The 15,801-nt window shown below is 45.5% G+C and overlaps 1 protein-coding gene across 6 annotated transcripts in view; it reads left to right on the top strand.

The window, feature by feature from the left end:
* Positions 1–15,801, top strand: part of LOC119483756 (protein unc-80 homolog) — a 46,891-nt gene that overhangs the window by 28,342 nt on the left and 2,748 nt on the right. For 3 of the 6 annotated variants that reach the window (XM_037762171.1, XM_037762168.1, XM_037762164.1), the window contains 31 exons: positions 2,238–2,424; positions 2,576–2,707; positions 2,825–2,968; positions 3,092–3,192; positions 3,356–3,442; positions 3,618–3,801; positions 3,977–4,071; positions 4,329–4,418; positions 4,579–4,680; positions 4,785–4,965; positions 5,042–5,307; positions 5,393–5,527; positions 5,666–5,804; positions 5,944–6,040; positions 6,145–6,315; positions 6,424–6,516; positions 6,604–6,822; positions 7,289–7,519; positions 9,423–9,546; positions 9,624–9,749; positions 9,836–9,959; positions 10,056–10,262; positions 10,341–10,525; positions 10,614–10,779; positions 10,925–11,104; positions 11,190–11,337; positions 12,534–12,590; positions 13,574–13,655; positions 13,917–14,022; positions 14,376–14,396; positions 14,647–14,852. In XM_037762171.1, the coding sequence (XP_037618099.1) occupies positions 2,238–2,424; positions 2,576–2,707; positions 2,825–2,968; positions 3,092–3,192; positions 3,356–3,442; positions 3,618–3,801; positions 3,977–4,071; positions 4,329–4,418; positions 4,579–4,680; positions 4,785–4,965; positions 5,042–5,307; positions 5,393–5,527; positions 5,666–5,804; positions 5,944–6,040; positions 6,145–6,315; positions 6,424–6,516; positions 6,604–6,822; positions 7,289–7,519; positions 9,423–9,546; positions 9,624–9,749; positions 9,836–9,959; positions 10,056–10,262; positions 10,341–10,525; positions 10,614–10,779; positions 10,925–11,104; positions 11,190–11,337; positions 12,534–12,590; positions 13,574–13,655; positions 13,917–14,022; positions 14,376–14,396; positions 14,647–14,852 (4,386 nt within the window). The remainder of the gene's footprint in view (positions 1–2,237; positions 2,425–2,575; positions 2,708–2,824; positions 2,969–3,091; positions 3,193–3,355; positions 3,443–3,617; positions 3,802–3,976; positions 4,072–4,328; positions 4,419–4,578; positions 4,681–4,784; positions 4,966–5,041; positions 5,308–5,392; positions 5,528–5,665; positions 5,805–5,943; positions 6,041–6,144; positions 6,316–6,423; positions 6,517–6,603; positions 6,823–7,288; positions 7,520–9,422; positions 9,547–9,623; positions 9,750–9,835; positions 9,960–10,055; positions 10,263–10,340; positions 10,526–10,613; positions 10,780–10,924; positions 11,105–11,189; positions 11,338–12,533; positions 12,591–13,573; positions 13,656–13,916; positions 14,023–14,375; positions 14,397–14,646; positions 14,853–15,801) is intronic. The other 3 variants (XM_037762167.1, XM_037762165.1, XM_037762166.1) reach the window with 3 other exon arrangements.

Here is a 15,801-nt window from a genome sequence, read left to right as displayed (position 1 = left end):
CATCACAAACAAACTGACCTGGAGGTCAGGTTGCTTTAGATTCAATGTAAATTAAAGGGTCTGTTCACCCCAAAAAAAAAAAAATGTAATCACTTACCTATGGTGGTATCTATCCGTGCAGATAGCTTTTATTTCATTTGTCCAGGTTTTGAGATATCCAGATTATCCAGAGTATTGGGGACACTGTGCCTGGGAAGACACATTGTTGTTATTTTTAGCCATGCAAGCATTTATTTTAATGTTCTTATGGATTTAATGGATTGCCGTGGAATTTTGTAAAGCCATTCTTGGTTTCCAGAAGATGAATGATTTTCACTTACTATATTTTTAACCTTTGTTTTATGGCCAAATCCCTGCAAAACTAATGACCATCTAATCGGCCTCAACTGTACCTGCTAACATGCTAAACTAAGATGGTGAACATGGTAAACATTATTGTCATTGTGACAGCAATGACGCTTTCAGTTGGGTACTTGTGATTTATGTATTGTAATCTAGAACATGTTTACATGCTTTAATGTTCAAAAAAAACTTTATTTTTCTCACACCGGCTGTGCTGCAGCAACTCTTTTCAACCTCTTTCTGAAATGCTCTGTTTGAGCTCCTGCTTTGTCTGAGAATAACTGATAATACTTAATGTTGAATGAGTCATTCATAGTTTTGTGGGATTATTCCTTATTTCATGGGTTATTTGAGGATTTAAACATTATTATTACATATTTATATATATAAAAAATACGAAATAAAAAAAAGTAAGCATTCAAATACTGGTTTGGAGGTTGAATATCATGGCAATGGTCGAAGCTTCGTAGCATTCGGGTTAGCGTTACTGTGGAATCTTTCAAACAGATTTAAATTCTGTGTACGCCACTAGTTGCATTCAAATCACCATCTCCATTATATTTGGGGTGTGGGCAGACATCTTCAGTCGGATATCTCAAAATTTGGTCAAACTAAATCAAAACTATCAGCATAGTTAGATACAACTAAGGGTAAGTGAGAGAGTGTGTTTTGCTTTTTTTCATAATTTAGGTGAACTGACCCTTTAAATCCCATAACCTGTAAAAAAAAACAACATAGTGGGTATCTTATTTTGACACTCCTTCATAACCCCACAACATACCAAAAGCAGATACAATGCACTTTAGACTGCTTTAATACATTTGTTATTGCTATGCAAGTGTAATGTGGACAAACTGCACCAAGAAATCTGCTAATTCAAGACAAATATGTGTAACATACATTTTTAAGCTCATTTAAAGTATCAAAAACAGATTTCTTGGTGTTTCCTTTTTTACTTTCTTGTCTTTTTTTTTGTTAAAAAGCATGATTATCAAAATATGTTGAATAGATTTTGATGACGACCTGCGAACACCTGTTCTATAATTTATCTATCGACTGTCTTTGTTTTTAGTACTCCACATTAATTCAGTCAGTCCATACCATAGTAAGTTGGTATTTCTGTCCGGATGTTTGTGCTGATGCATCTTGTTACCTCAGATCATTAATGACAGGAGGGAAAATTTTCTCCATTGAGTGTTTTTAGCCCATTTGGGAGCTGTAGGTTTTCATCAGGGATCAGAAGCTTCATGGGTCATTTCAGATAGTTGCATCTTGATCAGTGAAACACACCACACTCAAAAAGTGTTCTAGCACTTGCTCTGATTGTAAGAAAAAAAATAAAAAAAATAACAGCATGCATCGGACATTCAGACATTTTGTGTGTGTTGTGCTGTTGATGCATGGTCATTGGATGAGAATGACTTTGCTGTGTATGTTTTTCATATCATGCGTTCAGCCTATTTGGATATGTATGTGTATGAGCACTCGTGCGAATGCTGTGAGGCATTTACTGTACACAAGATACAGTAAATTCTCCAAATTCCAGTCTGAATACATTTATTTGTGTCACAATTTGTCATGATTGAAATCTTTCCTATTCAATACTTCAACAGTGTTCTTCATGATGCTCAGGATAGCATTAGAGCATGAGATCAATGTGCTGGAGGAGAGTTACTGTATTAATGTGTTGTCCGGTCATTTTACATTACAAAATGCTCCTCAGATGTAACCATTAGCCTAGAATAGATGTGCACACACGTTCCTGAGAGATTTAAACTGTCAGTTTTGTATTAATTTGTGCAACTCCCTCATTCTGAACCCTCTGTATGTCTGTACCCGCTGTTCTACCTCTGTGCCGTTTGACCCAACGCCACCCTCCATGCCACCCTTTTCAGAAATCCTTCTCGGCGCGGGCGGTGTCGCGCTCCCACCAGCGGGCCGAGCACATCCTGAAGAACCTGCAGCAGGAGGAAGAGAAGCGGCGCCTGGGCCGCGAGGCCAGCATCATCACGGCCATCCCCGTGGCTCAGGAGGCCTGCTACGAGCCCACGTGCAGCCCGCCGCCCGAGCAGGAGGAAGAAGGTGGGGCTACCGGGCACACGAGCATATCAAATTACGCAGAAATACAAAAAAAGTTTGATGGGAATTGGCAAGCTGCTGACTGCTCTGTGCCCTAATAGCATGTTGTTTCTCCTGTGTCTGTACTGGTCATGTCGGGCCTTGATCTCGCCAGCAGAAGAAGTGGTGAACCTGGCATCACGCCGTCTGTCTGTCAGCCCATCCTGCACCTCCAGTAACTCCCACAGGAACTACTCCTTTCGTCGGGGCTCTGTATGGTCCGTCCGCTCATTGGCCAGTGCTGAAGGTATGAAAACAAAAGAATCCTTGATAATGAAAAACTTAATAACAGAACATTTCATTCTCTGTTTGCTTGTTTTTGAAATAAATCGTAATCTTATCTGGCTTCATGTTTTTTTGCCAGATGAAGAAAACACCACAGAACACACTCCTACTCACCACATGTTACAGCCACCGCAAGCCGTCTTTCCGGCATGCATCTGTGCCGCAGTCCTACCAATAGTGCACCTCATGGAGGACGGGGAGGTTCGGGAGGACGGCGTGGCCGGTAGGTGTCATTATCTTTAGATTCAGTGTTGAAATATAACAGACAAATTCCAGTTATTGAAATATTTTATCTGCACAGTATCGGGCCCATCATAAAAATACAATACCTTCAATGTGTCTTCAGTGAGCGCTGTTGCCCAACAAATCCTGTGGAACTGCCTAATTGAAGACCCTGCCCTGGTTCTCCGCCACTTCCTGGAAAAACTAACCGTGAGCAACCGACAGGTGGGTGAACAAACACAGCTTCAGATCTGATAAATCAGAATCTGAAGTGGCTGCTCTTTACGGTTACACTTGCTGTAAATCAGTGAGGATAAGTGCACGAGATAAAGGCTTAAAATGGGAAATGTCAAATGTGACATGACTTGTTTGCTTTGCGTCATGCCAGGATGAGCTGATGTACATGCTGAGGAAGCTCCTGCTCAACATCGGAGATCTGCCGGCCCAGACCTCTCATATCCTCTTCAACTACCTGGTGAAGCAACAGATAATACTTTACCTTTACTTATTAGCGGGGCAGCTAACCTGAAATATCCATAATAATTGTGCATTTTATGATAAAAGCAAAACATTTGGCACAAATGTATGTCATGAAAAGAAATAGATATCAATATCAATTCTTTCAATCTAATCTCCCCCTCCTACTGCAGGTGGGACTGATCATGTACTTTGTGCGGACTCCGTGCGAGTGGGGAATGGACGCCATCTCGGCCACATTGACCTTCCTGTGGGAGGTGGTCGGCTACGTGGAGGGGCTCTTCTTCAAGGACCTCAAGCAGACCATGAAGAAGGAGCAGTGTGAGGTCAAACTGCTGGTCACCGCATCCATGCCAGGTGAACTTGCTCATACTTTGAATCATTTAAGATCCCGTCGAGACTCCAGGTCTCATTTACAACGGAGACATAGCTGAGACAGATGACCTAAAGAACTCTACATTTGATTTAATCCGGATGATGTCAGTAATGTGTCAAATATATTTAAATATTATCTTGTGCATTGTTGATGCAGGAACCAAAACACTGGTGGTGCACGGGCAGAACGAATGTGACATCCCGACACAGCTTCCAGTCCATGAAGACACCCAGTTTGAAGCCCTGCTCAAGGTCAGGACACCAGTGGTGGAGGAAGTACTCTGATCTTTTACTTAAGTAAAAGTACCCGAACGACAATATAAAAACACTCCACTACAAGGAAATGTCCACGGCTCTCACCCATAAACCCTTTTCTGATTCAGTGATCAAGGAGTGTCATATTCACAGTTGCTATTCTTAATTTTTCTTCTTCTTCTTCAGCTAAATATTAATGTAACTGAAGTAAACTTATGGAAAATATTCATGATCTTTTCTCCTCCCCAAACCAGGAGTGCCTGGAATTCTTCAACATTCCAGAGGCCAGATCGGCACACTACTTCCTCATGGACAAACGATGGAACCTCATCCATTATAGCAAGGTAGATACATTAGGTTTATCTTGATATAGTGATTGAAGATATTGATCTGTGAAACCAAGGCGCATCTTGATACACAATCGTAGCAGAGAAGGAGCTACGCTGGACTTGTTCTTCTTGTTTTTGAGGCACTTATTGAACATTTTCTGTCTCCCTCCTCCAGACGTATGTAAGAGACATCTACCCCTTCCGGAGATCAGTCTCTCCCCAGCTCAACCTGGTCCACATGCTGCCGGAGAAAGGACAGGAGCTTATCCAGAAACAGGTATGGAAGATTTAAAAGTCCACATTTAGGGCTCTTAAATTAGTCTGCATTAAATCAACACCTTTCTCATTCTGTTTCTTTTTCCTTCCCTGTTCTCCTTTTAGGTGTTTTCCCGTAAACTAGAAGAAGTTGGTCGGGTCCTTTTCCTCATCTCCCTCACACAACACATTCCGGCTGTGCACAAGCAGTCCCACGTGTCCCTGCTGCAGGAAGACCTCCTCCGCCTGCCATCGTTCCCACGAACCGCCATCGACGCAGAGTTCTCGCTGGTCAACGAGCCACAAGGTGAGACAGACTCCAGCTGCATCATCAGGCACTTCAATAAAAATCATTCTACTTGATGTACTGTTTTTTATTGCAGGTAAGGAGCTTTTTGGATTGGACACCCTCCACAAGGTGCTGTGGATCAAGCTGCTGGAGGAGATGTTTCTGGGCATGCCCAGTGAGTACCCGTGGGGCGACGAGATGATGCTGTTCCTCAACGTCTTCAACGGAGCTCTGCTGCTGCACCCGGAGGACAGCGCCCTCCTCAGGCAGTACACGGCCACCGCCATCAACACCGCTGTTCACTTCAACCATCTCTTCTCCCTGAGCGGCTACCAGTGGATCCTGCCAACCATGCTGCAGGTACGGATACGTGCGTCCTGCAGCAAATGATATAGATAAGAAATATTTAATAACCTTCCTGTGTCCTCTCTTATTGTTATGACAGGTCTATGCTGACTATGAGAGCGACCCTTTACTGAGGCAGGGCATCGAGTTCTGCTGCCGGCAGTTCTACATCCTCCACCGCAAACCCTTCGTCCTGCAGCTGTTTGCCAGTGTGGCTCCGCTGCTGGAATTCACAGTAAGTCTACTTGAGTACACACATGTTCAAATCAATGGGTATTTTAAGTTTTGCCTGAGCATTTTTGTATCCTTATAGCTTTTGTTTTTATATTTCTGGATGGCTGAAATTTGTGAATTTCTTCATCTCCCATCCCAGACCAGCACCAGTACTGGTCTGTCGAAAGGAGTGTCAGCTCAGTGTCTGTTTGACCTGCTGGTCTCTCTGGAGGGTGAGACCCAGGACGCCCTGGATGCTCTGGAGCTGGTTAAGGCTGAGAAACCTCTACGCTCTCTAGGTAAACTGTCACTTTCACACACGTATTGTTGTTTTTTATTCAAATTAAACCTCCTGCTAACACTGTTTTCTAAGTGTCCCTGTATGTATTTGAGTTGTACAAGCAAAAACAAATAGATGGATGTATTTTTTTGTTGCAGATTTCTGTTATGGTAATGAGGACTTGGCCTTTTCCATCAGCGAGGCCATCAAGTTGTGTGTCACCGTGGTCGCCTACGCCCCTGAATCCTTCAGGAGGTATGGAAACATATCGTAGAAACCTTGAGGATTTTTCCTCTCTTCTGCATCTTTTCCACAGAAATTGCTTTCCGTCATCTTATAGTCTGCGTGTATCTCTCCAGTCTCCAGATGCTGATGGTGCTGGAGGCCTTGGTCCCCTGCCACCTCCAGAAGCTGAAGAGCAACACGGTTACGATGGAGTCAGCCTCGGCGGCCAGGGACGAGATCGCAGCCATCGCTGCTCTGGCCACATCCCTGCAAGCCCTCCTCTACAGCTCAGAGACCCTCACAAGGTCTGACAACAACAATACCAGTCTGAGAGTGTTTTATTTGTGCATCAGGATGTGATGTCCTTTTAGCTGCTTACAATCCTCATAACTTTATCCACACCTCCTCCACAGGCCCATGACAGCACCCCAGATGTCCCGCTGTGATCAGGGCCATAAGGGAGGCACTACAGCTAACCACGCCATGTCGGGAGGGGTCAACACCAGGTCAGGACTATAACATGATTAATTGTAGGAGATGATTTCAGTGCAGTTCTGGAGTCTTACAGGTCTTGTTTGTATGCATGTGCCCAGGGACAACCTCCACCTGTTGGAAGAGGGCCAGGGCATGCCGAGGGAGGAGCTGGACGAGCGGCTCGCCAGGGAGGAGTTCCGCCGGCCTCGGGAGTCCCTGTTAAACATCTGTACCGAGTTTTACAAACACTGCGGGCCGCGACTCAAGATCCTGCAGAACGTGGCCGGTGAGCCGCGGGTCACGGCCCTGGAGCTGCTGGACATCAAGTCCCACATGAGGTGATGCGATTTACTCACGACTGACTTCAAAGCGACTTTCATCAGATTTATTGGCAACTATTGGAAAAAAAAGTTATTTTCTGATTGTTTCACGCTGTTAACTTTCTAAATCACAAATAAATAACCATCAAACACTTAACAGATGATTTACTGTGGAGACAGACACTCTTAGTTTCATTTTCCTCCGCTGCATTTCATTCATTACCTCCAACATGCATCAATAAATAACGTTTATTTTTTTAGATGAAACAAGCGGACACACTGAACTGCAGACTGCAGAGTGTGTTTACCGCTGTGACCACCAGCAGCTCTCGTCAGCATACGTCAGCGGACGAATTTGCCTAATCTTCGCAGGTCTTTAGACTGCTATGGAAACGCAGACAACAATGGGCTAAAGGAACCTTTTAGTTCCTTGAAAAGTAGTCCCAGGACTAAAACCCAGTGTCTGTGTGTGCCTCTTACTCAGGCTGGCAGAGATCGCCCACGCCCTGCTGAAGCTGGCCCCCTACGACACCCTCACCATGGAGAGCCGAGGGCTGCGGCGCTACATCATGGAGATGCTGCCCATCACCGACTGGTCGTCTGAGGCCGTCCGCCCCGCCCTCATCCTCATCCTCAAGAGGCTGGACCGCATGTTCAACAAGATTCACAAGATGCCTACGCTCAGGTGCGCTCGCCCACAGGCATTATGCACCAGGTCTGTTGGATACAATCCCTCTTCTTTCTCTGTCTCCCTGTGAGTGTATCGTGCTGTGCCGGTGCCGTGTCGTGTACAGTAGATAGCCGGCTTCTTGGCACTGTCCTCTGTAGTGCTGCCTTCGTGGGTGCTGTACCGTAAGTGCTGCTGTTGCGTGTTTTCGTGCAGGTACTTGTGGGTGTGCGAGAGGAGTTACTGTAAATGCTGTGTGTACTAACGATGGATCACCAGCAGTGGTTCCTCTAAGCCAGAGTCCGGTCTTGTGTCATAAAACATGATGCAGAGTTTTTGAACTAATAAGCTAATTAAACATTTAAGTAAGATTCAATAAAACTAAGCAAGGCTACAGAATATAAAGGTATTCCACAGGCTAATTTGCGGGACCGTCAGAGCAGCATCTTGGCGACAGCCTCAGAAAGGCTAAATAACAACAACATAAGGCTACCCTTTCAAAATCGAAAGAATACAAACTTTAAAAATAACAATTTAATGTAGTTTTCCTCACAGAAATGAATGAAATGCCGAGATATAGACTAAATGTATATTATTTTAAAAAGTCTTAGGTCCTGTTCAGACCTGGTATTAACATGCGTCCTCAGTGATCGGATCACAAGTGGACAGCTCTGAGTACGGGTGTGAATGCACTCGAGACGCATTGAGATCTTTCAGACCGCATTCAGAGGTGGTCTGGGCCACACACGGTCACATTCTTTTAGCAGTGCATACGAGAATGTGTCCTGGGCCACATTAAGGACCGCCTACTCAACTGATGTCCCGCCGGGATCCGCGGGATCACTGCGCTCCTCATGTGACTAGACCGGCAGATGCGAGCGCTTGTCTGCCTCGCAGCACGGACACAGCTTCTGTGCTCTACTGCATCCTGTCAATGCAATTGTATTTGATTAAAATATGTCTTATCTATAGACTACATATCTACACACGGAGCTGATACCCGCCCGCTCGCTCTCATCCCCGGCTCTCTGAAGCTCTGTACGCCGCTGTTGCCTGGCAAAGGCAGCAGTGCAGGTGGCGCGGAGGTCCCCGAGGACCGCAAATACAATAACCTTATATTTTGATGTTAATAAAATGTACCCGAATTCACGAATATGTAGGATATTACTACTGACATTCCTGTAATATTACGTCACAACGTCTGCTGTATTAGCCGTGTGTTTACTACGTGTTTATTTGCATATAGAGCGGGGACATGAGATCGGATCACAAGCGGTCACTCAAGACGCATGTGGAGACGCATTCTAATGCCAGGTGCGAACAGACGTACTTGAAGCTGTTCACTTGTGTTCGGATCACTCGGGACACATGTCAGTGCCAGGTCTTAAAATAGAGAATGCCTCGAGACCCCCTTTGAAGCTTATAAGGAGAGACAATCAACTACATTGAAGGTGATAAACTATACAGGGACTTTAAAATCAAAACTAAAATGTTACAGCTGTACCACAAAAACAGCCCCAGTGCAGCAAAAACAAGCAACACCTGCGTCCTCTTCCGTGACATAAGACTGCAGGCTCAGAGGGAACGCTGGTCTCAGGTGTGTGTGCTTCACATCAGGATCTGTTCCTGCAGTGTTCAGCTGGCTATGTTTGTGAGCTTTGCAATTTTTGTTGTCAGTATGGCCTTTTACTACAGTCATAAAGGTGATGATTATGTGACGGAAAATGTTAATAGAGCGGTAAGTGTTGATGGTTTTTCTTCTCTGCTTTACATTTAATATTGATCTTATGCCACATTCAAGTCATTTCAAAAGAAGTTGATGAGACAGAGCATCTTGAATTCATCCCACATGACACGAATGTGGCATTTGTGCTTTAGTCTATTTTTAAATTCATAGAAATTTGCTTTTATCGGGGTGCGGGGTGGTGTTGTATGGGTGGGTGTTCTCCAGGAGACAGGTGGAGTGGGAGGCGGCCAGCAACCTCATCGAGGGGATCTGCCTCACCCTGCAGCGACAGCCAATCATCTCCTTCCTTCCGCACCTTCGCTCGCTGATCAACGTCTGCGTCAACCTGGTAGGGAAACACACACAAGACTGCGCAAATCATTCTACGTAATGTGTTTTTGATTATTTATCTGCGTGTGTTGTCAGGTGATGGGTGTGGTCGGTCCCTCCAGCGTCGCAGATGGGCTTCCTCTTCTCCACCTCAGCCCCTACCTGTCCCCTCCGCTGCCCTTCAGCACCGCGGTGGTGCGACTGGTTGCCCTGCAGATCCAGGCAGGCATCACTTTCACTCATCTGACTCCTCGTCGGACATCCATTCATCAGCAACGCTAATTGTCCATTTTTTTTCTTCGTCCTAGGCCTTGAAGGAGGACTTTCCTCTCAGCCATGTGATCTCACCTTTCACCAATCAGGAGAGGCGAGAGGGGATGCTGCTCAACCTGCTCATTCCCTTTGTGCTCACTGTGGGCTCTGGAAGCAAAGGTAAATACTTTTTATTTTGTTGTTTGAGAGGTTGTTTCAAAATGCCATTTAAGTTATTTATTCAAAATCAAATGTCTGTCTTTTTCCCCCTCGCAGATAGCCCCCACCTGGAGCCGCCCGAGGTCTTCCTGCTCCTCCAGACGGTCATCAATATCCTCCTGCCTCCTCGGATCATCTCCACCTCCCGCACCAAGAACTTCATGCTGGACGCTTCGCCGGCTCACTGCTCCACCCCGGGCGACACGGGGAAGGATCTGCGCAGAGAAGGATTAGCAGAGTCCACCAGCCAGGCTGCATATCTGGGTACGAATGAGACGTGACAGCATTTTATATTACAGCCTCTCTCGTTCCCTTCTCATCCCCTTCCCTCATTCCATGCAGCTCTGAAGGTGGTGTTGGTTTGCTTCGAGCGCTCGCTGGGAAACCAGTGGTACCGGCTGAGCCTGCAGGTGAAAGAGATGGCTCTGAGAAAGGTGGGCGGCTTGGCCTTCTGGGACTTCATTGACTTCATCGTGCGAACCCGTATCCCTATTTTTGTCCTGCTGAGACCCTTCATACAGTGCAAGGTAACGAACCAGCGAATGTCTTTCCGCTCATTCACTTTAATCGTACGTGCACTTGTGTACTATTTGTCTTCCTTACTGGTCCATCTAGTTGTTGACGCAGCCTGCTGACTCCCAGGAGGAGATTACAGCACGTCACCACATCGCTGACCAGCTGGAGCGACGATTCATCCCGCGACCTCTCTGCAAAAGCTCCCTGTTTGCAGAGTTCAACAGTGAACTCAAGATCCTCAAGGAGGCCGTGCACAGCGGCTCTGGTCAGACTCTTATACTGAAGCAAAAACTACCATTTCTTGAATTTTTAAAGTTCTGTCTTTTATTCATGTTCTGAATCGTAACTTCCTCATATTGTTAACTTACATTTACGCCTGTGTTTGTGTTTGACCTGCCCCCACCCAACAGCTTACCAGGGCAAGACGTCCATCAGCACAGTGGGCACCTCGACATCAGCATATCGCCTCAGTCTGGCCACGATGTCGCGCTCCAACACGGGCACCGGCACAGTTTGGGAGCAGGACAGCCAACCGTCACGCCAACCCTCCCAAGACACGCTCAGCCGCACCGACGAGGACGACGAAGAGAGTCAGAAACATTACCATTTTCTTTCACGTTTGACATTTGTAGAGATATGAACTGGACTCACCTCCCTCCATCCTTCTCCCTCCAGATGACTCCATGAGTATTCCCAGCGTGGTGAGCGAGCACGAAGCCTTTTTGCCTCGGGGGATAGCACAGCGCCGCTTCTCCAGCCACGCCACCGGCTCGGCGGCCTCGCAGCCCGAGGTCCCCCGCACCACCATGTTGCCCAGTCACAGGTGACATTCAACAACACACACCTGCATGCATGCAAATACACACTGAAACACACGAGTACAAACAAGCACAACTTTTCTTCAAGTGTAGGTTCTCTGATAGACGAGAAGAGTTTTGGGTATGTAAACAACTGAATGCAATCACAACCAAATCTGAGATTGTAGTTTTAGTTTGGCTATAAAAGACATCTTTGTGAAACTCTTGGGAGGCAGGTGCATTGGAAAGCAAGCATAGGACAAGTAACGAAGAAAAGATTCCACACACCGTCTAACAAACCAGAGGGCTTTCTTTATCTAACAATGTTTCAATTCGACAAGGACCTATCTTTTTTATAATCTGAGGAAGATCAAAACAGATCATAACACTGACTGTTTAATACGTATAATCAGTGTGCTGGTTTGTGACAATATGCAGGATCTTTTCTCCATTATTTGTCCTGCAGCTGGAGATACAGGACAAAAGATTTGAGTGGTGAGCAGACAGAAATAATCTCACTGTGTGAAACCTCAAGATTAATTGCAAATGAATCGCACATTTTTATCTATTCAAAATGTTATTTAAAGGGAGATTTGTCAAGTATTTAATACTCTTATCAGCATGGGAGTGGGCAAATATGCTGCTTTATGCAAATGTGTGTATATATTTGATATTGGAAATCAATTAACAACACAAAACAATGAGCCCGCTACAACCCAAAAATCACAAGTTGCATTAATACGTTACAGAAATTAGTGGCGTTAAAACAAATTTGCCTTTGACAGCCCTAGTTGTAAGTATTCCTGTATTTCCTGTTCAACCTGGCTCAGTCTGCTGAGCTTGAACTCAACCAATGAGATCATTTCTGTCTTCAGAGCTGCCTTCAAGAAATGTTCACGTTTGATCAAATCTTGGCTTTTTTTAATGAAATATGTAGAATTAATATTTTGAAAAGGATCAACCAGTCATATCCCACAACCACAGCCATTTTTTATGTGTATATCTCTGTTGATTTATAATGTTTTTGTTCAACAGTCTCAGAGCAGCATTGTGAAGTAGCTAAGACTCTGTATCTTGGTAAGAGTGTTAAAAGCTTTGTTGTGGTCAGAGCCCTGGCTTCTAGCCCCGCTGTCTGGGCTCAGGGACTTGGGCGGTGCTGAATCTCGACTACACTCCCTAAACTCCCATTCTCCCCCTTCCTCCGCCCCCCCCCATTTTACAGTGAACCCAATGTGCTAGATGAGTCCCAGGGCCTTCTGCAGGAGGGTAACCTCTCTAGGTACAGTGGCCCTCTCTCTGTGTGTGTCCCGTTGGTGCGTTCTTGCATCTGTCCGCCAGTGGGAGGGGCATCGCCTCGGGACGGCCCCCTCTATTGGCCGCCTCGCCGTTGATCACTCATCCACATCCAATCAAATCGCCTCGGCCCGCCACACCTCCCCTCACCCCCCCACTGTCTCTATCTCTTTCTGTGTGGGTCCAGTGTGCCTTGTCTCTGTCCCCTACCCCCCCAACTTCCTCTTGAGCTCCACACTGACCCTCATCTTCTCAGCTCATCTGCTGTGCTATCCTAACCAGGCCCCTACCTCCTTTAAAAAAAAAACACTAAAGAGGGCCCCCGCCCTCAGCCTCGGGGCCAGGGAGCTCTGCCTCTTGTTTCTCCTCTGTTAGCTGTGGGTGTTTACATCACTAAAGTCAGCCTCTCTCCCATTGGTGCCATGGTGTTTCATACTGTTTACGTGTCTATCAGGCTTCTCGCTGATCAAATTGGGCGTCCTACTCTGGATACCAATCTGTAGGGGCAAGGGGGCACTGGGGTGGCAACCATAAAACAAGAACATTTATTGTTTTCTTTGTCCTGTTTTGTCCAATTTTGCTTTTGAGAACTTTAAATCTGGTTGGATGATAAACTAAGTCACACTTTAAAAAAAAAAAAAAAAAAAGGGGAATTTGAAATGTATGAAAGGAAAAAGTTTCTTTTGTCAGTGTTGCTACTCCAGCCCCTACTATCCCTTGTTGTGTTTTCCTTGTATGAATCATGGCAGCATTGTTTTTTCCTGCACTGCGATTGGGTGTCTTGTAACATACTGTGTGTGTCGTGTAGTGAGTGAATGAGAAGAATAGTAGCAACATCTTGTTGTGGTCAAAGATGTGGTCAGTTAGAGAGCGCAACTGGGGATGCGGTGGCCTTTTTGGTTCTTTCATGGTGATGTATTTCCATGTCTTTTGTGCGCGTGTGTGTGTCTGTCTGATTGATTGTACCAGGGTGGCCAGTGTGCAGAGTGAACCGGGCCAGCAGAACCTTCTGATCCAGCCTCCGTTAGGAAGAAAGAGAGGCCTCAGACAGGTGTGGACGTCAACTTTGTCTTTCATTTTTAATGAAGTTATGCAAACTGTACGGGCACGACAAAATATGGGATTTTTATCCAAAAGAAAATTTCAAAAAGGGTAAATCTTAATTTATTTTTAAATGATTTTAGAGTTTTGTAGGAAAACACGACACCTCCAACTGTAACAGAAATGAATGTTGCATTCTGAAAAATAGAAATAGGAGTTTTCTCTCTGATTCTCTACATGGGGATGAGATTTAATTGTGACTTCCCTGCAGCTGCGACGCCCCCTGCTGTCCATTCCAAAGAGCGAACCACGCAGTCGATCTGGAGCGAGGCTTTCTACGACCCGCAGGAGCATCCAGCCCAAGAACAGACCTCTGGGTAACAGCACACGTGCATTCATCTGTGTGTGTGTGTGTGTGTGTGTGTTGGTGACTGAATGTGAGGATGTGTTTGTAGATAAGTGATGATGTTTGTCTGTCTTGGAATATTAAAACAGGATGAGTGAAAAACTAACTTACCCTGCACTTCAGATCAACACACAACAAGCCAAATCCAAATACATAATCCTCCCATTGAAATACTCTATTTAATGTGCGTGTGCTGACTTGAACTGACCCGTTCTCCCCATTCACAACCTCCGTCTTTGTTCCAATGCTGTTTGTTGTACCACTGTTCACCAAACTGACTCTTCTCACTCTGTTCTGTCTCATGCCTTATGTTGCGAAATAAAGAAACTTTATTGGACTGTGAAGGTGAGACACAATCATTAACCCTTCATCTCCACCCTGCAACGGCCCGCCCCCTTCTTTTTTTTTGATCTGCAACCTCACCCAATAGGGCGCTCTGCATGTCTGTCTTGCATCCCCTCCCAGTCCCTGCCTCCCTACCCCTCCTGTCCCGTCCCTGCCTCCACTCTTTTCGGTGGTGCTGATGTGTTAGCGAGTCGCTAGCTGGCGCTGTTGTCTCTGTTTTGATCACGTGCGCATGCGTGTGTGCCCACAGCGCAAGGAGACCAAAAGAGGTCAGTGACCTTTACAGAGAATCAAGGCCAGCAGGGGGGCAGCAAGCCCCCGACTCCCAGCACTACGGAGCCTCCAGCCGAGGGCTGGAAGGCCAGTCCTGCCCTTTCAAAGAACCCGACCCTGGAAGTGCCCTCTGCGTCCTCCGCCACGGTGACCGCCGACCTGCACAGCCCTGCTAACACACAGGTAGGACCAGCAGAGAGAGGACTGGAGCAGGGGTGACTGTTGAGACAATGCATTATGGCAAATTCTCATTACCTGCTGAAAACCATGCATTTTCTAAACTATTACTGTTATATGGAAACCCAAAGTGGTCAATATTAAAAAATAAAAAGGACTTTCATATAAATAAATAATCATATGGAGGCAAAATATGTAGTATAACCATGACATTGTGAAATGATCAGATGCATTTTAAAACTTGGATCATGAATATTAAAGGGCGGGTCCAGTATTTTAGTTTTTTTTTTTGTTGAGATTTTTACATCATTCTGTATCTTCCCAGTGGTGTGCCTTATGTATTGAAATCACAAACATTTAAATTTTAGTCAAAATATGTATGTTTTAGTGTTAAAATGCTATTTTCCCAAACACGTCTAAAAACGTTTTCCCACGTGACCTGACGTAGGTTTCTGCATGATGATGCTGCTATGTGTTCAGTATATATAATGGACATCCTTATAGTCTGGTATTAACGTCACATACAGTAACTTAGATGGCGGTTGGAGTTGTCCCAGTTTGGAGAAGCAGACGGCAGTACCGGCACGGAAGCTAAGCAACGTACTACTGCGGACGCCACGTTAATTCGGATCCGAAAGTTACACGATAACACAAACAAACTAACCGATCGATGCAGCGGTAGACCAGCAACTCCCGTGTTCTGTGAGATAAAATGGCTGTTTTTGTGACTGGAGTCTGGTCTAGGGGCTTTGAATACAGCGATACAGCGGCTTCAGTTCCCTGTCGTAAAGGGCTGTCTGACGGTTAGGAAAAGTGGTGAAAATATTCTAAATATAGCGTACACTTGAACTGATATTGATTTTTTTTAGGTGGCTAAAATATGTTTTTCTGCTTTACATCGCCGCAACAGTTGTATCACTCTCCTCAAAGCCACCAGACTACATTCACAAAAACA

Source organism: Sebastes umbrosus, chromosome 24 (assembly GCF_015220745.1).
Source record: "Sebastes umbrosus isolate fSebUmb1 chromosome 24, fSebUmb1.pri, whole genome shotgun sequence".
NCBI classification, from domain to species: Eukaryota; Metazoa; Chordata; class Actinopteri; order Perciformes; family Sebastidae; genus Sebastes; species Sebastes umbrosus.
The sequence above is the reverse complement of the archived record's forward strand: the minus strand, read 5'-3'. Positions and strand labels throughout refer to the sequence as shown.